The sequence below is a fragment of the Thermobia domestica genome, chromosome 14, assembly GCF_964235325.1.
Source record: "Thermobia domestica chromosome 14, izTheDome1.hap1.1, whole genome shotgun sequence".
Classification (NCBI taxonomy): Eukaryota; Metazoa; Arthropoda; class Insecta; order Zygentoma; family Lepismatidae; genus Thermobia; species Thermobia domestica.
The window spans coordinates 172,793,499-172,817,700 of NC_137467.1; the positions used below are offsets into that span (position 1 = coordinate 172,793,499).

The 24,202-nt window shown below is 37.6% G+C and overlaps 1 protein-coding gene across 2 annotated transcripts in view; it reads left to right on the top strand.

The window, feature by feature from the left end:
• The window catches only part of Tmem131 (Transmembrane protein 131), a 159,893-nt gene that overhangs the window by 91,989 nt on the left and 43,702 nt on the right, over positions 1 to 24,202 (top strand). For both annotated transcript variants that reach the window (XM_081739196.1, XM_081739195.1), the window contains exons 11-16: positions 1,184 to 1,443; positions 4,468 to 4,644; positions 15,651 to 15,875; positions 18,292 to 18,483; positions 20,048 to 20,276; positions 22,380 to 22,740. In XM_081739196.1, coding sequence (XP_081595322.1) covers positions 1,184 to 1,443; positions 4,468 to 4,644; positions 15,651 to 15,875; positions 18,292 to 18,483; positions 20,048 to 20,276; positions 22,380 to 22,740 — 1,444 coding nt within the window. The remainder of the gene's footprint in view (positions 1 to 1,183; positions 1,444 to 4,467; positions 4,645 to 15,650; positions 15,876 to 18,291; positions 18,484 to 20,047; positions 20,277 to 22,379; positions 22,741 to 24,202) is intronic.

Consider the following 24,202-nt stretch of genomic DNA (forward strand, 5'->3'; position numbering starts at 1 on the left):
AGCTGTTTCTGACTGGTGTTTATAGAAATGATTCGATAATAAATTTATGAGAATCATTTCGTAAATAATACACAGATTGGGCAACTTTGCATAGTTAATGGTGCTATAACAGTAAACCTTGCATCATTTGAACCTCAGTGTATGAGGCAGCAACATGTATGCTTGTGAGCTCTGTAGTATACATATCTTAGCTAAGACAAGTGTCGGAAGACAAGACGGTTGGTTTTTCGGGTGCATACTAGTGTGCCTGTTGGTGATCAGAGATCATACATTAAGATTGAAGCTTGATGTGTCCAAAAAAAAAAAAAAAAAAAAAAAAAACGACAGAATTGCACAGTATTTTACATGAAGTTCGGGATGAGTTAACAATAGACCGTGGTACAGTTTCGCTATTGATGAAACGTGGGTAAAAGACTTTTAGCAGTCTAATTGCCTTACTCCAGCTTTCGTTAATCGCTAAAGGTTGTATAGTTGGCTATAGTCGTTTATGGTGTTTAACAGAATGGAGGTACTTTTACGAATGCAATTACTTACATAAAACATCTGCTATATTTAATAGGTTGCATATTCAATATTCTTTAATAAATACTCACACAAAAGGATCCAAAATTATCTAAATATAAACGTTATTGTCTTCTTCAGCATATATCTTCTCAGAAATGTAGCGTTATCTGTGGAACTACTCTTTGATTACTTTCTTCCTAATAGCCTTAGTTTTCTTACTTCAGTAGTCCTCTGTAAGTTTCCCTTGTACCTAAATATTATTCTTCATGAGGACTAACCCTATCTTATTGTACGTTTTTAATAATAAAGAAACGTTGGTTCCTAGTCTTAATTGTTTTTTTCACTGGATTAATAAACCAACTGGTCGAAGAGAAGTGTTACTAATTTAAATCTTTTTAAGATCCCTCAAAACTCAAAATTTGAGAGAGGAACTTTATGGTGAATTACTGGGAGTAAGAGAAATAATGCTATTAGGAAGATAATCAACAGGATATTTTTCACATTAGTATTCTGAAAAGATATGTGCTAAAGGATTGAATAACAGTTTGCCGAAAAGTTCACGTTTAAATAATTTTGAATGCTTCCGGGTAAATATGTTTTAATGAATACTTCTTACATACTTATATAACTGGTATTACTATACTGATTTGAACTATATTGTCTTTTTTTTTTTTTTCAGCAAAACAACATTCATTTCCAACAAAGCATGTCTCTGGGAAGATAGTAGTGAAAGGGAAAAGCAGCCAATACAAATTGACTGTTCCATACATATCTCAAGTCTATGAAGGAGGTTTGGACTTCAATTTGTCCACAACGCAATATTGTACGGACACAGGATTCGGAATGGATATTAGAAATTTCTCCGTAACCAATAATTATAATGTTCCTGTAGTAATATTCAATGTTTCGCTCCCTAAAGAAGCGCAACCATACTTTTTGGTAAGATTTAAGTACTGTAGATAATTTAGTATATATATATATATATAAATTTTAAGTCATCCCTCCTGGTTCTGTCGCTCTCTCTGTAGGTTTTATTAACCACTGAAAGTTAAAAAGTCTGAGTAAATTTAATAAATTACTTCTGTATTAAGGAGATCGGATTATATCATATCAATCTCATTCAGAGCCATGAACCTACTGTGTCTGCTTTTTAGATTTCCTGAAATGCAGTCTCCCTAACCTTACGATGTTTTACAAGGCTTTTATTTACCTGATATTGAATATTGTTCACCTGTATGGAATATGATTGTTCCTACTAATCTATCTCGCATTGACCCCGTTTTAAACTTTTTTCGTGCCATAGTTAGATTTAGAATTGCTGAGTTATGTAATCACTCGAGGCAAGAACTAATGTGTTTAATGAACTTATGTACTCCTGACAAATGTCGTCACGCAGCTGATTTACTTTACCTATATAAAGATCATCAATGGTCAAGTTGATTGTGAATTCTTATTATCGCAGATTGACCTTCGTGTTCCTCCGCGGCGAACTCGCTCTCTAAGGTTACTAACTACGAGACTCTTAGGATGCCAGTTGTTAAACACTCCTTATTTTACAGACTAGTGCAAGATTATAACACAGTTCCAACAGGTTTTACTGAATGAAACTTTTAGAACTCAACTGAAGAAAATATTGTAAATTTAGAGGTCAACTTTTTCTTTTCCTTCGTCTTTTTTTTTTCTTAATATAGTTGTTTCTTCAATGTTGTTGAAGTTCAGTTTCAGCCAAATTACCTTGTGCTGTATGAAACTCAGTGAATAAATAAATAAAAGTTACTGTGATGTATTCCAAAATTTAAGAAGCAAGTATTTCACGTATTTAAAAAGCATGATACGGTATATATCAAATATTCCACATACTTGATATTTCGTGTGATTACAGGAGACAATCATAAGTGCAAGAAAGGCAAAAAGAGAATTGTATGGAGAACGTATAATCTATTTCCTTTGAAACACTGCCCGCGAAACAAATGTATTTTGTTAGAGTACGGTATGTTAATATTGTAATGGTCGTAAATTTCAGGAAAAGATTCGTCGCATCTTACGTGTCAATAGTGTTCTGAAATAATATTATAATTTATAACCTTTTAAACTTCCAAATGTGCTAGACATAAGTGTGAAAAGTCCTCTGGAACTACTCTGTCCACCTGTTGACAAGTACCTAGTCTAGCCATAAATTCTGTCACACACTTTTTTGTGAATACATGAAATACGGTTTGAGATTTTTCAATCTACTTTTAATATGTTATAACCACATATATTCTTTACAATTGGCACCTATCAAACTTCAAAATGTCCACCATTGGCACGCACACAGGCTTTGAGTCTCTTGGGCCAGTCATCTATTGCAGTACGGAGAGTATCAATCGGAAAATTCGCCACTGCTGCCACCAAGGAACGCTTCAAACTTTTAAGTGAAGGGTGTCTTTTCTTGCAGACCATGTCTTCTAACACTGCCCACAGTTTGTAGTCCAGAGGGTTTAAATCGGGGCTACCAGAAGGCCACTCAGCACTGGAGATGAAATCTGATACATTGGCCTCCAACCACTGTTGTGTCATCCTTGCCTTATGAGCTGGCGCAGAATCCTGCTGGAAAGTCCATTGATCATTGTTAAACATGGTGTCACTCAAGTCCTTCACAATAGGATCTAGAACAGTTTCCAAATATACCCTGGCACTTGTTTTTACACATTGCTCACAAAAGTGAAGTCTGGTGTGGCCTTCATAGCTCATCCCCCACCAAACCATGACTGAGGAGGGGTGGTGACCTCTCTGAACCTTAGGAACTCTCCCACGAGCTTCTCGAGAGCTTGCTGCATATACCCTATCATTTTGGCGGTTAAAGCTCTCTTCAATGGTAAAGATTTTCTCGTCGGTAAAGAGGATTTGCCGATGTCCATTGTTGTTGGCGTACCGCTGTAGGAGCTGTCTTGCTTTCAGTTTCCTCTGCTGCTTCAGCTGTGGTGTCAAGAAATGCTCCGTGCTCCGCCAATAAGCTCTGACCTTCAGGTCTTCAGAAAGTAACTTGGATATTGATCTTGGGGCCATGTTGAGCTCCCGTGCCATGATTTTCTGCTTCCGGAGTGGATTTCGCCGCACACGAGCAGCCACTGCTTTAACAGCTGCCACTGTTCTCACACTGCGAGGACGACCATCCCTTGGCCAGCCACGTACACTGCCGGTCTCAGTAAACCGCTGGATTGTCCGGTAAACAAATCTTTTGCTGATTTTCAGATGTTTCAGCAGTTTGAAAATCTCACTTGGTGAATTTCCACCCTTATGCAAGGCAAACACTGCATATTTTTGTACTCACTCCGTTCCATGCTTAAGCGAAGCAGATCCGCCCGTTCTTTTTTCCTGTTCGACACACACTGGCCAGAGCTGACCTTGAGCTAAATTGTACCTTGCCACCTGCACAACAGGTTCTACAGTCAAAGCCAAAAGTTTGTGACAGTATTAATGGCTAGACTTGGTATGAGACCAAAATCGTTGTAAGGGATAGCGTTGAAGTGGCTTTTGAAATCAATTCAGCGTCCCAAGAATAGGTTCCATCTTCACTCTTATGTCTCTACTAAAACTTACGTCATAGAAATCTACTGGCACTTCCAATTATAATATTGATTTCCGTAGAGGAAAAATGATAAGAAATAGAGGGAAATGCTTTCTTTATATGAATTAAACATATAAAGAGTAAGTTCCATCTTTTTTCGACCTTTTTATCTCTTTATTCAAACCGCAAGTGGTGGAATTACAGTTTCGTATTCAACACTAATCGCCATAGTAAAGAAACGGTAATAGATAGCGAGAAGGATTTCTTTTATATGGATTCAGTATTGCAAAAATAGATTCAATCTCCGACTTTACTCCATATTGCAGCCAGAAGTGGTAGTATACATAAAAGTATTTTAGTGAAAAAAATTCTATTATTAACTATATAATTTTTTTCTTCATTTATAATTTCAGATTTACAACTTCTCCAGGAAAATCCTGAAACCACAGGAGAGTACAAATTTATTCCAGATTTCTCTAAATAAGGAGACCGTAGTCTCTAATTTTCAGTTCGAGTCTTATTTAAAATTGCATACCAATATATCAACAGTTTCCATTCCTTTACTTTGCTACAACGGCAGACTAACCAAGGTAAGAGACATTGCTCGTACTTTACGATATTCCTAATATAAACAGAGGTTTATTAATTTAATGGAGACACGTCGAATGTTTGAGTTAGCAACGGTGAGGCGGCGACCAGAACGTTGAATAATTTTTGGCGGTACTCTGCTCAAACTCCGCATTGCGTAAGGAGCAATAGAACGACGGTATGTAGTGAATTAAGCAGACGGTAGTAGTGTAAATTGGGCAGCCTCTCTGATTTCACTGGTATACAAATAATAATAATAAACAAACAAATAAAAATAACATAAAATAAAGTTTCTGTCAGAACAAAACACACTGTTTCTGAAAGATAATTTGGCTCTGAATCCAGATCAAATTGCAGAATTTCTCCATCGGCCTCAGATTTCATGTGAAAGTTGTTTTTGTGCATGTCTGTGGCATCTTACCTATTATATGTATTTGCCATAAAGACATGATCTCGAAACAATAGTTTCTTACATAAAATTTTAAAAATCTGTACAGTACAATCCCTCAAATCCGAACTAATTGGGGCTGAAGCCTGTTCGGATTACCCGGGAAATAATATTACGTACTTATTTCGTCACTGAATTGGCGGTAAAACCACTACTGAGGTTAGACAGGGTGGCCCAGTGGTCGAAAGGGCAGTGACCTTGACTGGCGGGTGTACACTCATGTCCAAAATGATTGTCGCATATCTATAACTGTCTTCTTGTAAGAATATAATTAGATAATGATTTAGAATAAGCATTAAGTCTAAAAATGTTAAAACCTTAAAAAAAAATAAATTTGTGTGATTAAATCTATTTTTTTCATTTTCCAGCTGTAGTTTTTTTCTCCTGAGAACGTGTTCGGATTTCCGGGGTTCGGATTTGAGGGGTTGTACTGTATTAGTACACAAAGAAATCAAAGGAATGTGCAGCATAGAAGTAAGTAAAAATTAAGAAACTTACCTAAAAAGATTTTCTACTCAATTTCCTGCGAAACTGCCTCAGGAAAGTCCAGTCGTAAGGTTCAGAATTAGTCAGATAACATTGCTGCACTCCACTTCCCTTGATAACGCTTTTCCATTTGAGAAATATCCTGGTGAAAGCGTTCACCATGTTCCCCACTAATGGTACCAAGGTTATGCGGAAAGAAGTCCAAATGATTGTTCAAGAAATGCAGTTTGTGACATGTTACATCTCATTCGGTGATATGATCTCGCTAGTTCACGTACAATATCCCCATAAATCTCTGCCTTATGGTTGTGTAAGAAGTTTTTGCACATATTTACAAAGGACAGCCATGCCATTTTCTAAACAAGTCGACAAAATCTCCTCATTCATGAATTCCCTAATTTGAAATTTCCAAAGAGGGCAGGTCGTTAGCGCTTGGTTATTGTGGTGCGAGCGTGACGAGAGTGGCAATTGTATGGGGTGTGTTATGAGATGAGTCTCTGCATGTGATAACTCTTACAAAACTCATGACATAATCACATTTGCGAAGAGGAACATTGGTTGCTAAAAGAATCCAGTGGCGGATTTTGCCGAGCATTAAAGCGGATTACCACTCAGAATCGTCCTACGATAGCGGTGCAACTGACGAACTCCAGCAACATCTCCCACAATCTGTATCGACAATAAGGTTCCGCCGCGAATTACATGACACTGATATACGGGGTCGGATTGCATTGGGGATACCATTGATAAAGGAGCATAATGCGTTAGCACGACGCCAATGGTGCTTCGACCATGCAGCATGAACCATCGATGACTGGAAACGTGTGTTAGGTTAGGAGGAGATATCGTTTTCATTATTGCAAACCATGGATCGTGTGTATGTGTGGCGGACGCTTACAGAAACTCGCAGTGTCACGTATGTTTACACCACTGGAGCTATTAGGATGCTTTTAGGGATACCAGGATGAAATTATACGCCTCTCCTGGTTCGCTCTATCCCTGGACCTGGATAGAATTGAAGATCTGTTGGCCAGTTTTGGAGACACGAATTTAGTGCAAATTTCCGCCTTCGTTCACTCTCACGGAACTGAGTGATGCAGTGCGCGCTGAATGGTGTAATATTCTACTTGCTACCATCATGTCCTCTTTGATTCCACTGCACGTCGCATAAGATCTGTCCTAAGGCGAAATGTCCTAAGGCCATGTCAATCTGTTAAGTTGCACTTTTTTCAGACGTTTCCACTAAATTAATAAGCCTCTGTAAATTCATTCATATGCCCATTTAAGCGAGTTGTAATTTTACTTTGTATGAACACAACTGATCTCTCTCTCTCTCTCTCTCTCTCTCTCTCTCTCTCTATATATATATATATATATATATATATATATATATATATATATATATATATATATATATTGTGACGGGAGGAAGGAAGACTGCATAATATGAATAAAATTAACAAAATCTAATTACTATGCTAGAATGGAAATGTGGGAGGAGACTTTATATGTACTCTGAAAATTACTTTAAATTAATGCAACCTCCAGTCACAAAGTTAATTTACTAAATTTAGTTCAGTCGGTAGAGTCTTAAGTTGAATCAAATTAAATTTTGAAAAGCAAAACAAGATTCTCTTTAGCATGAAACTCTAGTTTTCAGGTAATCTGTGGTTTTAACACCCATCCTGCATGTGAAAGATACCCAAGATACGCACATCGCTTTCACAATCCATGGATAGACCCAGCTTCTGGCCTAAAAAGGAAACAAAGAGACAAAAAGGGGAACACATACCTCACGGCCATACTGCATTCAAGAAAAGAAGTTCAAAATTCCAGTGGTTATCTTTTTAATGCACCACTTCAATATATCAGATGCACAAAATATTGTGATGTACAGAAGCACACGCGCGCGCACGGTCTCACAATGAGACCTAAAAAAAAAAAAAAAAATTAATAAAAATATTTCTCTTTGAAATTTTTATCACACTTTCTGAGCTCTCATTTTTAATTGTTCGTGCACGGTTTTGTTGTTGCGCCAATATCTTCTCACTTGCAGTGTCTCTGCCTTTCACTATTGTATACACTTCCTTGTAGTATTTCTTCCGTTTTCGGCGACCATTCTCCGTCTTCTCCTGTCGTGCTGCTATACTCTTCCACCAGTCGTACTCCCTCTAACTTTGGAGTTCTGCTGCATTAGCGGCGGTTCTGTGGTAGACCTCTGTGTGATGGGACTAGTGAAATAGCTGAATATCTGCTGAAAGTTCACACTAGCCTTCCATTATATGGTGCACTGAAATTATATGACACTAAACGCGCCTAATTTATACAAGTGTAAAGGCTCAGTCTCTTGTATTAAACGGCATTTAAATACACTGAACGGTATTTTAGTATTGGTGCTTGCCTAAAGCGTCAGGCATAGAGTTTGTCTTTACCAATACTGTACCTAACTGCAAACAACATTAACAGGTGATACGGCGTATGACGTAAAACTGCAAAAGTTAAAATTTGTGCGAAGCACTTCACAAAATATACGTGGAAGCATTGTCTCTTCACACTCGTAACCCTTTGCACCTGTTTCAATTAATATAAAATCAGCTTGCAGACATTTCCGCAAACCGCACTTTGGTAAATGTTAGCAGTACCTCCTACGCTCTCATTCCACCACAAGAATATGAGTTCAGCGTTAACGAAGATAAACTGGCGGTAACTTAGCTTTTAGTGCTCATTTAATAAAACACACGCACTATGTATATGCTTTGAAATTAACTCACTGTCATTTTCAACACAAGGCTGACCGCGACTAATGTCGATTATCAGATTTCAAATAACTGGCGGTTAAAACAACAACTCCGAATTTCGTGTCCGATGTACACGATTCACGATCCAAGAAGCAACTGTCTTTTTGGATGTGTCCCGTAATGTTTTATTTACCTCCAGGTTCATTGTTCGTTCCAACTTTGGGTTGGGCCAAACCATTATAGCCCGCTTCACTCGAAATAGGTGTGGGAGGTATGTCACTCACCTGTAGGCTTCCCATGACCTAGATATTTCGGTAGTCAACACTTTTTCATATTCTTTTGCAATTTGTAACTCACTTCAATTACATCATTAATAGTCACTATGTGTGTTTGATAGCTTATTTATCAAGCTTTCATTTAGTGTATGACACTCACTCACACTGTGCTGTATTTAATAGAAAAATTAAAATAAACACCAAAATTATTTACACTTGGTCACTTGACAGGTTGACGTACACAACTTGACAGGTGATACCACCTAGTGGCGAAACCCGGAACTGTTTGTTCAAGTGACATTGAATATTGCAAATTACTGAAACTGATGCATTGAAGGATTTTGCTTATTATTTGATAACTCATATTAATTACACAATTTAAATAAGCTACACACGATGCTAACATATTAAATGAACCCTAACCAAGGCTGTCGTAGCCTAACACAGCAAAATAATCTTAATAAAACTATTTGAGAGTTCTCTTCTCTCTTGCAACAGTAGGGAATTTCGTCAATGTTTTTTTAAAAAAAAAAAAAAAAAAAAAAGGTGTGTGTTCGTCTTTTGAATACTTCCCACAACCATCAACTAGGCCCACAACTGACATTAGTACAAGCCATTTGTAGTAATCAAAATATATATCGAGCTAAATATATCTAAAACTACGGGAACACCCAGAAAGTTTATTTACATAACCAAAATACATAACATTGCACATACTATCATAACAAATCATGTATCAGCGGAGCAGACGAAGCAATCTTTTAACAGAGACATCTTGCGGATGTCACTGTACTACTACAAACAGTGGTTGTGGACGACTACAACCAAAACTATAATGAACTCGTCCAAAATTTTTGAAATTGTCAACTTCCTCCTCTCTGACGGTAGTCCGTTGATCAAGGGACGCTTCCAGTGACAAACATGCTAAAAGTAGGCGTGTCTTGAAAAACTAACACCTCTTTGTATCCTATATTCTCACATAGATACGCTAAAAATTTTATTACTTTGAAAGCATTGTGTTTTTTGGACATGGTGTCTCGGTAGTGATAGTGTATGCTCCTACCTACAACTACACTAGAAGTTGAGACTACCTTTGCATATATGCGGATAATGCAGCTCATAGGGATTCTACTCAAATAAAGATAGCTACATTGCTTTCTCTCTATTTTCACGCCGTGGTAGACCAAGGCTACGTTGGGAACACAAGCTTTCTTTAAGTTTTTTTTTTTTTTTTCTCTGTGAGGCCTTCTCTGCCTTTCTGCAAGTAAAACTGCGTATCTGAACTCTAAATATTCCATCTTCTTTAAATTAAATATTAAATAATATTGACTTATCCTTGCTTCAATAGGCTGTCCCGTCATGTTGTCACTCAATGCTCATTTACATAATCAAAATAAACAATATATATACATTAAAATATCAATAATAATTAAATGCTCCCGCTGATACGTATGTAAATTCCAATATACTACATATTAAATCCCTTATTAAATGGTAAAGTATTCATAAATGGACGCAAAATTTAAATATATAAATTAAATCAAAACACAGTTCATGTGTCGTTCACAATATATATATATATATATATACCGTATTTATCCGTGTATGCCGCGCACCTTTTCTGTAAAAAAAACGAAGTCAAAAAACAGGGTGCGCGGCATACACGAGGAAATGTAGAATTGACTGAGCCACGAAGCATTTAAAATCACGGGGAGTCTTTATTAACCTCATACTGAAATATTGTGAGTAATTTTACAAGAGTAGAAAAGTTTTAATATAAAATGACAAGTAACAGCTCATTTTTCCTCTTACGTCTACATGATCGGCCGATCACAAAAATACCGTACATGTACTACCATCTATTGGCCAAGTCTTCCACCATGCACAAGTTTTCAATAAGAATCAATGTATGGCTATTGCAGCTGATGACAATTGACTAGCTTGCAGCGTACTTGGAAAATCTTACTATGGCCACTTTTGGCGCTCGGGCATCCTTTTGTAAATTCATGGTACTAGTGGTATTTGAAGCCCAGTCGGATTTGTTATTCTGTGAAGCAGGTACTATTAACATTCAAGTACTCCGTGTTACGTTGGTGAGTACCGATATACGCTACCATACATGAAAGTCTGTAATTTATGTGGTTTTACGTGCTGTTGTTAAATTGATACGCGCTGCTTACACGGGGGCGCGGCATACACGCGTAAATACGGTATACAGTATATATATATATATAATCTTTTACTAACGTTTCTTTGATTCAGCTGGTTCTGTGGTCTTGTAATTCGAATCTCAGGGTGGTGAAATATTGTGATGGGAAATGGTTTATATTACTGTGATCTTGTATGAATATCTGTGCACCAGAGACGGCCAGTTTGCAATCCGGGCTTGCAGGGCTTAGATTCATTATTTCAGTGAAGCTTATACTCGGGTTCAGGCTCACTGTCTTTCATGAGGCTCATGCTATCTCTGGTTCACACGCGGACTTAGGATTACTAATCTCAATCAGGTTCAGACTCAGGCTAACTATCCCTAATGAGATCCATGCTCACTAATCTGAATAAGAACTCTCACTGTATCAGGCTTACTATCCATAATATGGCTCACGTTCATTAATTTCAATGAGGCTTACACTCACTATCCTCAACCCTTAACCTTTTCTGTTTGCTTCCGGCACTGCTTGCAAAACAACATATCCACAGACTACTTCCCGCGTAAAATTCACCAGAGTTGTCATCAGGGGGCAATAGCTGCTCTTCCATCGCGGAAAGTAGGTACACAAATAACCACAACGAATAATACCTGAAAATAATACTCTTCAAACGCAATAGGCAAAAAAATAAAAAAATAAAAAAAATAAAATAAATAAATAAATAAATAAATAAATAAATAAATAAAAATAAAATAAAATAAAAAAATAAAAAAAATATATAGTCAAATGGTTACGAAAACTTGTTAAGGATCGTACTCATTAGTTCCATTGATCATGACGTTAAGTCAGAGTCACACCCGAGCTCAGGCTCAGTACTCTCAATGAGGCTTACTCTGTCTCAGGTTCAATCTCCTTAAAGAGGCTTATACACACTAATCTCAATGAGTCTCACGCTAACTCAGGCCCAGGTTCATAACCCTTAATGACACACGCGTACTACTCAATGAGACTCACGCTCAGTAATCTCAATGGGGCTCACACTAGCTCAGGCTCACACTTGTCCGGGTTGAAGCTCACTATCTTTAATGAGGCTCACCCTCACTAATCTCAAGGAGGCTCACTCTATCTCAGGCACTATAAATGACACCCACTCTCATTAATCTCACAAGGTACATTCGCAAAGTGTCCCCTCGGGATTCGTATAAAATTAATTCAAATGCAAAGTTCTCCGCGGCTCAATGTGTATAGCACTAATTTTAGCGGCCCATACCGGTAATTTGCATATTTATGGGCCTTCATATATCCAGAATTCAGTCATACACTACCGGTGCTATAACGCTCGGACATAAAATTGCTTTTAGATTCTTCAGATGTAACTGGACATAAATGTTATTATGTGCAAAACAAATTGGATCAAGTACTGCTTCTCTGATATATGTTACTCATCCCGGCCGCCATATTGGATTCAACTTTCGGTTTTTCAAATGGGAATAGGTGCAAGTGATACATCAAATTGATGTACTTTTTTTTTTCCGGAAATTCATTGGTGTATTGAGTTTTACCATATCTTGTACCGTTTGCAACATATTCGTCAGGCACTTCACGAATATTGAACCAAATAAAAAGTTGTACAGAGCTCCCTGTATATATGTAAACTTGTACTTGATTTATCGTTGACGAAATATTCTCTGAATGTACACATGTACATATAGAACACGGACATCAATATGGAAATGGTAGGTCTTCACCCAAATCTGGTCGTATCTGGGTTTACCTTAGGCATTTTGACCGTAATACAATACTTCCTTGTTATACTTGTAACATGGAAGTAATAACAGTCACTCATAGAAATGTAATAAGATTGACACCAATGTTGTAAAGAGTTTGTTTTTACCTACAGTACTTCTCCAGTTAAAAAATTGTTTTGATTTGTCAACATCAAAAAAGTAAGCATAACTGATATTATTCTGCAATGTCTATTGGCGAACTGCCTGGAGGAATTTAACATGGAGTACCTTCCAAACGGTACAAACCACGGAAAAATTCACTAAACCAGTGAATTTCCGAGAAAATTGTACATGAATTTGATGTATCACTTGCACCTATTCCCATTTGAAAAACCGAAAGTTGAATCCAATATGATGGATCCAAGATGGTGGCCGGGGTGAGTAACATGTGTCAGAGAAGCAGTCCTTGATCCAATTTGTTTTGCATATGTCCACATTTATATATATATATATATATATATATATATATATATATATATAAATGAAATCTTTAAGTTTTACGTCCCATGGTTATGCCGGTTAGGCTAAAGGAGACGGTGATGATGAGTGAAATGAAGAAAGTGGGAGGAAACGGGAGAACCCTGAGAAAACCCACGAGCACGGTGTTTATCCACCACAAAGTCCACACGGCGCGAGCTGGGATCGAACCAGGGACCCCAAGCACCGGAGATGAACGCTCTACCACTTAGCCACCGCGCCCCCACACATTTATGTCCAGTTACATATAAAGAAACAAAAGCAATTTTGTGTCCGAGCGTTATAGTAGTGTATGATTAAATTCCGAATATATGAAAACCCATAAATATGTAAATTACCGATATGGGCCGCTAAAATTAGTACAATACACATTGAGAAGCGAAGGACTTCCCATTTGAATTAATTTTATACGAATTCCGAGGGGACATTTCGCGAATGTACAGTACCTTGTCAGTGAGATACAGTCGGACTGTCAGGTTCACTGTCCTTAAGAGGCTCACATTCAGGATCAGGCTCACTAATCTGAATGAGTTTCATACTCATACACTCATTATCCTTAATGGGGCGTACTCTATTTCAGGCTCACACTCATTCGGTCGCAGCTCGGTGTCGGTAATGAAACTCTCACTCATTAACTTCAATGAGGCTCACACTCGAGTTTAGGTTTATTATCCTTAATAAGGCTCACGCTTATTCTCAGTGAAGCTCGCTCTATCTCAGGATCAGACTCTATTGGGTTCATACTATCTATCTTTAATAAGGCTTGCGCTCACTAATCTCAATGAGGCTAACACTTCCCCAGTATTACGATTCTTAATGATTAATCTTAGCTTCTCTCGGGCTCACTAATCTCAGTGAGGATCCTCACATGCCACACTCGCGACCGACCGAGTTGGAAATTTATGTGCGTATTCTCAGTGTTATACGCAAGATTCATTAGTTTGAGAGACTTCCATTCAAGAACTAACTTTGTAGAACAGGGTGTCTATCGGTCACGAAAGTCATGAAAAAGTCACGAAATCGGAAAACGGTCATGAAAGTCCAGAAAAAGTCAGGAAATTTAGCTTGTGGGTCACGAATTTTTTTATCTGTGCAAATATAATTATAGACTGGAAAATTTTGTTCTATAAAACGTCAAAACTCACCACCAAAAATGTCTCTGGTTGGCTTCAGATGCTACCAAATCGCAAACAAACCACACTTCCATCGCACGCATGAAAATTCGGCCCAATTCGCACCCAAACTCGCTCTTGAGAATGTTACTAAATGTTATGGTTTGTGAAGGAAAAGGTCACGAAATTTCATCTTGGAATTTTAGTATACACCTGTAGAAAGAAGTCGTAATTGCTGCACTATGTATCATGAAAGTAAAAAGCTATATATACAGGTAAGGATTTGCAAATATAACATCCAATTAACTTGTTTATTACCTATAAAACAATATTAATGTTACATTCTAACAATGAAGTATGGTACTGATGCATTAGTGGTCCCGAACAAGTGACTCACATGCACGGATGCAAAAGTTAGAAATTAAGAAAGTAAGATTTTTAATTGAAATAAGAAAGATTACAATCTGTTGTATCTACTTTTTAAACTCAACTTTTTTCTTCGTGATCGAAGCAGGTCACTATAACTGAAATATAAAATTCAATAATTGTCAACACAAAGAATTTTTGAGTTTGTTGTCACGATTTTATACGAGGTGTGTCAGAAAAGACGCATCACTGTGCACAAACCGACAACGCTGGTGCCGCCACCTTGACACGGCAGTTAACCATTGCCGTTGACTGAATACGAGTTTGAACTTGCTGTAGTTGCTACACGATTGTTGAGAGCGTCTGAAGTTCTTTTGTAAGATGCGTTAGGAAAATGGACCAGCAAGATTTTGAAGTACGTTGTGTCATCAAATTTTGTGTAAAACTTGGCGAATTCGCTACTGTGACTTATGAAAAGTTACAAAGGGGTTATGGAGAACATTCTCTACCAAGGACACGTGTTCGGATGGCACAAGTCTTTTCTAGAAGGTCAAGAACAAATCCTAGCGAAAATGAGCAAATCTAAAACCAAATTCATGCTCTTTTTTTTCTTTCCCTACAAGGAATTTGTGCTACCAGAGCAAACTGTCATTCAAACTTTTTTATTGGGGATTCCTTGAAAGAATTAGGAAAAGGATGGCAGGTGTGTGACCGGGCGTTGCACGTACTTGAATGCTGCAGCACAGCAACGCACCATATCACGCGACAGTCTCCATTAATGAATTTTTGACACGAAAATCATTCCTGTTGTTCCACATCCTCCCTATTTGTCGGATCTCAGTCTTTGTAACTTCTTGCTCAAAAGTTACTTGAAAGGGTGCAATTTAGCTAAAACAGCGTAATCGACGAGCTGAACAATATTCCAGCAGAAACCTTCCAGGACTAGTTTGAAGAATGGAAGCAAAGCTTCCATTGCTGTGTATCGGCCCTAGGGGACTATTTTGAAGGGGATATCCTTGATTTATAAAAATAGTAATAAATCATCGTTAACGGAAAATCAGTCTCATTACTTTTTTTAACATACTTCTTTTCTTACTTGCATTTTTCATTAAGAAATGTGGTTCTGTACACTTATAAAAGTATAATAAATTGACTTTTTTTGTTTTCAGTTCATCCCTGGTAGTGAAAAGGATGAGATTATTGATCTAGGAACAGTAGGAAGTGATCAAAAGAAAGATGCTTATTTTATGGTAATAAACACAAACCCAGTAGATGTGAGACTGAAAAGCTGGGAAGTCAATATTCTACATGGAAGTGTCGAGTTGCTTGGGGTAGAAGAAGGCAATAAAACTACAATATTAAACAGGCACAACTTCAATAATATGACAAAAACTGTAAGATATTTTACTATATTTTATTATTATGTTTTAATTATAAGGAAACAAAGCGACTTTTTATTTGTGAAGGGTAATGTTCTTGCATTTACAAAAGAAAGATTTTTAAAAAAAAGTTAAATTGTCAACTAAGGTTATACCAATTAGTCATGATAGTAGTCCTTTAAATGGTCTTTCCTTAACCGCAGAAAATAAGAACGATCTTTTTATGAATATTATTATTGTTATTTTTCACTCTTTATCCCAGATTCTCTTCTGAAATATGATAGTGGTTCTGTGTGGCCAAGGGGCTAACGGGCGTGGTTCGGGTTCAAAGGGGGATGGTTCCTTCAAATACAGTTTCGAATAGTAGTTTTGGATTCCACTTCAATACATTGAAATGAAATAAAATTTTGCTTTGGAATTAGAAAAGGACAAGGATTATTCTGTATGAACAAGGTTTTTGATAGAAGATAAAAAGTATGTAGAGAGTTCGAAGAGATCGATAGAAGAACCTGTAATTAATTGATTGTGACGTAATTAGTGTTCACTTGGAGGTGATTTAGTGCTCTTTTGGGTCATTGTAATGTGGTTTAATCTTTCAGAGGATATAGATAGGTTCTTCTGTGGAATAAAGAAATAAGCGATTAAGCAAACAGTGAAGTTTGGTTTATTTAATCTTGCTTTTCTAACAGCGGTTGTGCTACGGGGAATTGGGATTCAGTACTAGGGATGGCCAGAACCGGTTCCTGGTGGAACCGGTTTTCGGGTCTGAACGGATCCGGTTCCGAACCGGTTTTTCGGATCCAAGTCTGGGACCGGTTCTTCGGATCCAGGTCTGGAACCGGATCTCCAAGAACCGGTTCCACTGGAACCGAAACTTTGTGACCATCCCTACGCTAAACCCGAGCAGGCTGTGAACAGTGTGCTAGATGAAATAGTGGAAGCGACAGGCAGGCGCCCAGGCGGCGGCCGCTTGTCTCATTTGGCTAAATAAACTGGGTAACTGCCAAACTCATTGGTTAAACAGGCAAACTCATTTGGCTAAACACCCACTGGTGGACCAAATTTTTTTTCTGGGGGCACACCCGGTTCTGGGCGGGGAAGGCAAAAGCGCATGGTCCTCTTTGCATTTTTTGAGGGTAAACTTTGTGCCTCCTTTACGGGTATTTGGGGGCTTTCGAATCCAGGTCTGTAACCGGTTCCTAAGATCCGGTTCTGGAACCGGGTTTTCGGATCCAGGTCTGGAACCGGTTCCTAAGATCCGGTTCTGGAACCGGGTTTTCGGATCCAGGCCCAGAACCGGTTCTGAAAACCGGATCTCAGAGAACCGGTTCCGCCGGAACCGGAACTTTGGGGCCATCCCTATTCAGTACCTTCCATATTGGAATCCTGAATTTGATAATTTATAACATCAAGCGCTTATTAACCTCATTGAGCTCGCGTTTACTAAGAGTTCGGCTCAGTATTCACATACTGTGTTCGCTGTCAAATATGCTCGCACCCAGCCAATAGATTCTATAGCCGCACTCACGAGTCTCCACATCTTTGCTGTATATGTTACAACGATTTGCCCACAATTCGAATTATTACGATCGTGTAGTCGTATCTATGTAATGACGAATTATTATTCAGTATTAAGATTATTTTCAATCAATACACACTTATTTCACTTAGATGAGACACTATATTTCCCATTAGTATCAATTATTTTTATAGTTACACAACATACGTCTGTACTGTATAATGGGTGACTTAGTTATATGATCGTAATTAGCTATAAACATTTACATGGGAATCAACTCAACAACTACCTATTGCCAAACCAATCAATCAATAAGCAATTACACATAGTAACGCAATTATAGACATCACCAAAGCAACATTATTCATGACATTAAATATTACATTCCTTCTTCTAATATAAAGCTTGTGTGTGATAATAATACACTTTTGCCCTAAATTATAAATAAAAATGAACAAAATAAATACATGATATACACGTTATCGTTGTAGTGTTTCCAGTCGTACATCATACGAATGTAATTTCTTCCTCAGCAGGAAAGAAATATTTGTGGCGTGTTTTGCCTGTGATAATAATGTCATTAGACTGTTGGTGACCTCATAACAACCTTGACAAAATTTCTTACAAAACGGGTTTCAGAGCATTGCAGGAGTGATAACTAAAGTGTATAGAACTGGAAAAAAAACTTCGTTGAAACAAGGCAAACATTTTGTCCCAGGTGGGGTTCTTTTGAGTCGGGCTCAGGAATTACCGAGTATTCCTGTAAATCCTAATCTGATCTAGATCAAGTAATATGTTCTAAAATATTTTGAGGAATCTGTGTCATAGTACATATATTTTGATATGTGAAAGTTCGCCGATCTGCTAGTTATACCGACTGACTTTGTTACTTATAAAGTGTTTTGTTTTCAGCTTATTCTGAAGCCTCATCATTACGCTGTGTTTCATCTCGAAGTGACCTCGTCACTCCAAGAAGGTATTGTGTTCTCCGACGTATTTTTAGACACACAGTTTGAGCATATTGTGCTACGAGTTAGAATGAGAGTGGCCAAAGGAAATATAGAAGTTGTTCCTGATTCAGCAATATTTCATAATAGTTTTCCTGTAAGTATCTTGTTTCTAATATTTACGATTGGATTTTGTCTTGGAATGGTCATTTTTATGTCCTGTTGTACGTTGCTGATGGAGATTTTCAAATGAAAAGTGGCAATCGCTTACTTGGCGTTGGAACTTCTTGCATTACTATTGTGTAGCTATGTTTTATAGGCTATACCTCTTCGAGCGAAGCATTATCGAAAGACAAGGTTTACCGGGGGAATATTCTTATAGGTATATAACTTAATCGTACAGGAGTTGCTTCGTACAACAGTAGACAAACTGCACGTTTTGTAGTGTGACAAACGTTAGGTAACCAAAGCCTGTCACCATGTGCACATTATGTAATATTTCTACAAATAAAAGGTATTCCATTGGAATCTTTCCGATCTCTGGTATTTTCTTCAGTCGTTCAGATATCGAAAGTTTAATTATTTCAAATTAACCTTACTTTCTGAATTAACGCAAGGTGAAAACCATTTTTTTTTTTAGCATAGCACAGAAAATTCTGTCCGCTGTACTGGCTGGGATTCGAACCCGTTACCAGTCCAGCAATTAAGCTTTTTCTGTGTTATTGCAGCATTATTCTATTCCTAGTAAATTTTCATATTTGTATATATTGCACATGGAAACATTTTCTATCAAAATATCCATTATAGTAAATTACGTTTGAAATACGAGGTGGATCAATAAGTAACGCTCATTTTTTTCACTGTATATTATACTGATCTGGGTGAAAGAGAAGTACTTCGAAGTTTGCACTATAGTCTGCAATTATTCGATCAGTGTACCTCTAGCGGCAAGCATGAACTACTGAGCAAATATGACGCGTGTGTTAAAGTCGTCTACTTGTGAAGTGCAAAGCGGTATAACTCGATTTTTGAGGGAAATAGAGGGTGGTTCAGATTCTTTGAAGAGGAACGTATGAACCTTGGGAGTTTGCCACGTGTCGGGCGTCCAGTAACAGCATCAAGCGAACAGAATGTACTGCTGTTAAGAGAGATAGTTCATAATGACCGGCAAATCCATCTTCGAACATGTTTGACCCCGAAGAAAGAAAAAAAAATTGCAGACCAATGTTTCAATTTGATGACGGAGTCAAATCTGTTAATCGCTTATAGCTATACTCTCAAAAGACGAACTTGTATGAACAAGGTATTTTGAACCTTGTGGCACGATGGGAGAAATGTGTGGAGAGACTTGGTGGCTATGTTGAAAAGTAACTTTAATATTGAGCTTTTTTCCTCGATGTGTTACGTATTACACTTTCTTCTACATAAATTGTGCGTTAGTTATTGATTCGCCATCTCATTGAAGTCGGGACTTAAGGAGAAGCACAGCAAGAGCTAGAGTATCCGGGTGGTGATGGTAATAGTAGTTGTTACTGTTCGATAGATTGCACATGTGATTTAGTTTTTAATAGTAAATAAAAAGGTATATTTCTAGTGTCAGATCGGTGGTAATAAAGTTGATGTAGTTTAAATACTAATTTTGCACTGGCTGATTCAGAGAAATTGCAACCCTTATTCCTATTCCTCCTAACCTCAAAATTGATTTTTCTTATTTCATACAGGGTAAATCCTCAGTACAAGATGTACATATCCATTCATCCTTCGATTATTCTATGAGAGTACTCAACATCACCACCTACCCACCAGATAAAAGAGTTTATTTTACTCTTCGCCAAGGAACAGAGCCGATCGTCAAACCTCACGCAACTAGTTTTGTGGGAAGGTTGCATTTTAGTCCACATGTTGGCTGTGATGAAAACTGTTACGCTGGTATCCCAACTACATCGCCAGGTACGTATAAGTAATTGTATCATCACATAAACACCACGTTAAATTATTTTTTCTGATCATGTATCAAACTTGAAAGACTGTTACTAGTGCTCAGTGATACTTAACTTGCGGCTTAAGAACAATTGATCTGCATAAATTTGATTTGATTTTCTTGAACTTAGCGTCTCATTCAGCAGTGAGGCTATGTGAGACGCGGACCTACAGGTTAACGCGGAATCCGAACCACATTAGCTCCCACCGGGACTCGAACACAGGTCTCCCACATCAAAAGCACGCACGCTAACCGCTTAGCTGCGAGGAAGCTCTCGATAAATTTAAGTGATGCGGGATATGTGCAGGAAATCTACACTCAGTGGCGTATTTAAGGGGGCTTCAGGGCTTAAGCCCTCACCCCGAAATTTTCTTTACTGTTTTAAAATAAATTAAATATGTTTTACATTTAATAAATTAAATGTGTTTTACATTTTCAGGAATAAAGTTAGCAAATTCCCCTCCCACCGAAACAAAATCGTAAACACGCCACTGGTACAAACTTTTCACCAGATAGAAAAGTAAGAAGAAAAGTAACTGGAATTCGTTATTTATTTAAACATTATTTTAAATTATTTGTTAATTTCTTAAGTAATTTATACATTTCTGTTCCTCAGTGTTTTTTTTTTTTTTTTTTTTTTCTAATCGCACAAATGTATGTCTTCTTTTAATATTATTTCGTTCTCCTGCAGTCTTACCGATCTAACCTTCCTATTGTCTTTTGCAACAAACTCGCGGTGGCTCAGTGGTAGAGAGTTCGTCTCTGGTGCAAAGGGTCCTTGGATCAATCCCAGCACGCGTCAAGTAAGCTTTGTGGGGGACAAACACCGTGTGCACATGGGTTTTTCTTGGGGTTTTCCCGTTTCCTCCCATTTTATTCATTCCATCATTTCATTTATTTCTCATCATCATCACCGTCTCCTTTAGCCTAGCCGCCATAACTGTGGGACGTAAAACAAAGATTTCATTTCATTTTTTTTCTGTGACAAACTACATACTTTCAGCCAGTAACACCATAAATTCACACAACCTGGGATCGAACTAGGTACCTTTTGCACCAGAAGTGAGTGGTAGAGAGCTTACTTGTGGTTCGAGATGTCGAAGAGTCCATGGTTCTGTTCGAGGCCATGTGAATTTATGGTGAGTAACATTGTGTTCGGAGTTCTTTCGTTTTCTCTACAGTAGCATTTCATCAATTCCTTCCATAATCACCCACTTGTATTAATCCCTCTTGTTTAGCCTACAGAGCGTAATCGAGGGACGTAACTTAATTGTAACTAAACTCCAACCAAGCAAAACCAGAGGAATTATTAACCTTCTGACCAGAGTATGTACACTTATTCATTAATACTAAAATACAGTGTAACGGTTTCGACAACGTAACGTTATCTTCATCAGACACAACTAAAAGAAATATCTACAGAGCATAGAAATATATCGTAAAAGTGAAAGTACTAAGATTCATTGTTTGTGTGGGGAGCCACCTGAGTTTTACTTTCTCTGGCCTCATCTGTTGGTCACCTGCCCTGACTTAATTACCCTTCCCACTTGTGTTTATCTTTTCCAAACATCTGTAATCCACCTGTTGTTTATAATTGACAAATTGCCTTAAAAACTTTCTCTTAATCTTCCCTTGATGCCTATTAGATATAATTTAAAAGTAACAAAACTATACTAAATACTACTGATTATAAATATAACAATATAAAAAATACATATAGAAATAACAAAAAAAATTAACACTATATAAAACTATATCTAAGTATAACAATATTAAATATAGGGATATAAATGACATGTGAATCTGTCTAGTCTTGTTCTTTAATCTGTTCCTATAATCTGTCCCATAGCTCATGTATTAGCAGTCCACTTGTCCAACCAAAAAAACAATATTTCTGCTGGGGAGCTTCTATTTCGGGGGAAAATATTTCAAAGTGAATAAGAAAAATATTTGATAAATTTTTGAGTTTTTTCTTCTATATGTGTAATATATTATTTATACTGATTAACAAGTTCATTGAGAAAAAAAATTACGTATTTTTGATACCTTTTTTTTTCTGATTATTTTTCCAGTTGGACGCAAATGGCTAACAGGAGTCTCTCTCCCTCACCATGTGGGTGACATAGATACCTCTATCCTTAGTTCTCTGTATTCATTGTACTCGAAACTCACGGCGTCTTCTGATTGGAATCGGATTCCCATGAAATTGGACACGAATGAAGTAAAAGGCCATATGTTCACAGCGAGAGCGTCCATGGTTTGGCCTCGATTGTCTAAGAAACGAGAAATTGCATTTCCTTTAACCCAAATTGGAAATTCATCATATCAGAACTTTGTGGTGGAGAATCCGTCCGATTTTCCTCTTGTCCTACAGGTTGTTATTGATTCAGTTTATCGAGAAGCCACTTCTGTGCTTTCAAACATTCCCAAAAAGTAAGTATTGGATGTTTGTTACATAATCACATATAATATACTTAGGTATATCAGATTAGTGTCAGCATTCTTACTTCGAAATCAAGTCGTCCCAGGTTTAAATCCTGGGAGTTTTTCCCAGGATTTTTTCCTAGTTTCATAGGCGACTCTCTTCCCCATTGTTAATTTTAATTTTCGTATATACTAGTGCTGTCCAGAAAATAACAGACGTTTTGAAATAATAATAATAATAAAAATAACAGAATGAACAACCCAAATTGTATTATATACATTTGAAAGGTACATTCGTAAGCTATTTTTCCACCAATCGCCATGCAAATTAAGGCACTTATCATACCGTGGCACAAGTTTTTCAATACCGTTGCGGTAGAAATCTGCCGGCTGCGATTTCAACCACTGGCTTACATCGGCATTCAGTTCGGCGTCAGTATCAAAGCGTCGTGTCTTCATCTCCATGTCTTCATCGTTGTGAAGAGATGGTATTCCAGGGTGTCTATCGGTCACGAAATCAGAAAACGATCATGAAAGTCAAGAAAAAGCCACGAAATTTAGTTTTTGGGTCACGATTTTTTTTATCTCTTCAAATATAAGTACAGACTGGACAATTTTATTCTATAAAACATCAAAATACACCACCAAAAATGTCTATGGTTGGCTTTAAACGCTACCAAATCGCTATAAAACACGCCTCTATCGCATGCATGAAAATTCGGCCTAATTCGCACCCCAATTCCCTCTTGAGAATATTACTAAATTTTATGGTTTGGGAAAGAAAAGGTCACGAAATTCCATTTTGGAGTTGTAGACACCCTGTAGTCGCTTGGCGCCAAATCCTGGTTGTATGATGGGTGATCGAACACCTCCCATCCAAAAACTCGGGTACGCTTGGCCGTGTGTGGACGTGCGTTGTGAAAAAACATGATCTTCACTCATTATTCCATGCCCGTACGCTTCACACAATTGGCGATGGATTTGAATTGGCTCGTGTTTTTTTTTGCCAACAAACGCCTAATCACAGAACGCACTTCACAAGAGGCAGGATTTTCTATTGCAGCGTACATTGTAACACACCACAGTCCTCACGCTAACACAGCTGGATGCGTACTGACTGTGGCAATGTTCTGACACCAAGGTGACAAATCTAGCCCCGCCCAATGCCGCGATTGGTCAAAACGTCTGGTACTTTCTGGACAGCCCTCGTACATACAGATTGGATAAATGGTAGTGGCAACACTGTTCTCACATCAGAAGGCTCTATCTCAGTACTACAAGATTCATAAAGAAATGCAATAGAATGAAGTATGGCGAATGGTAACGATTGTGTGTTATTCAGTCAAATTTCACAGTGCTGTAAAGTAGTAGAGGAGGAAAGTAAAAGCGCTATAACAGTAAAACCGCCATAACAGGAAAAGTGAATGGATCAAGATTGAAGTGGCACGTTGGTAATGTTTCGAGGGACTTG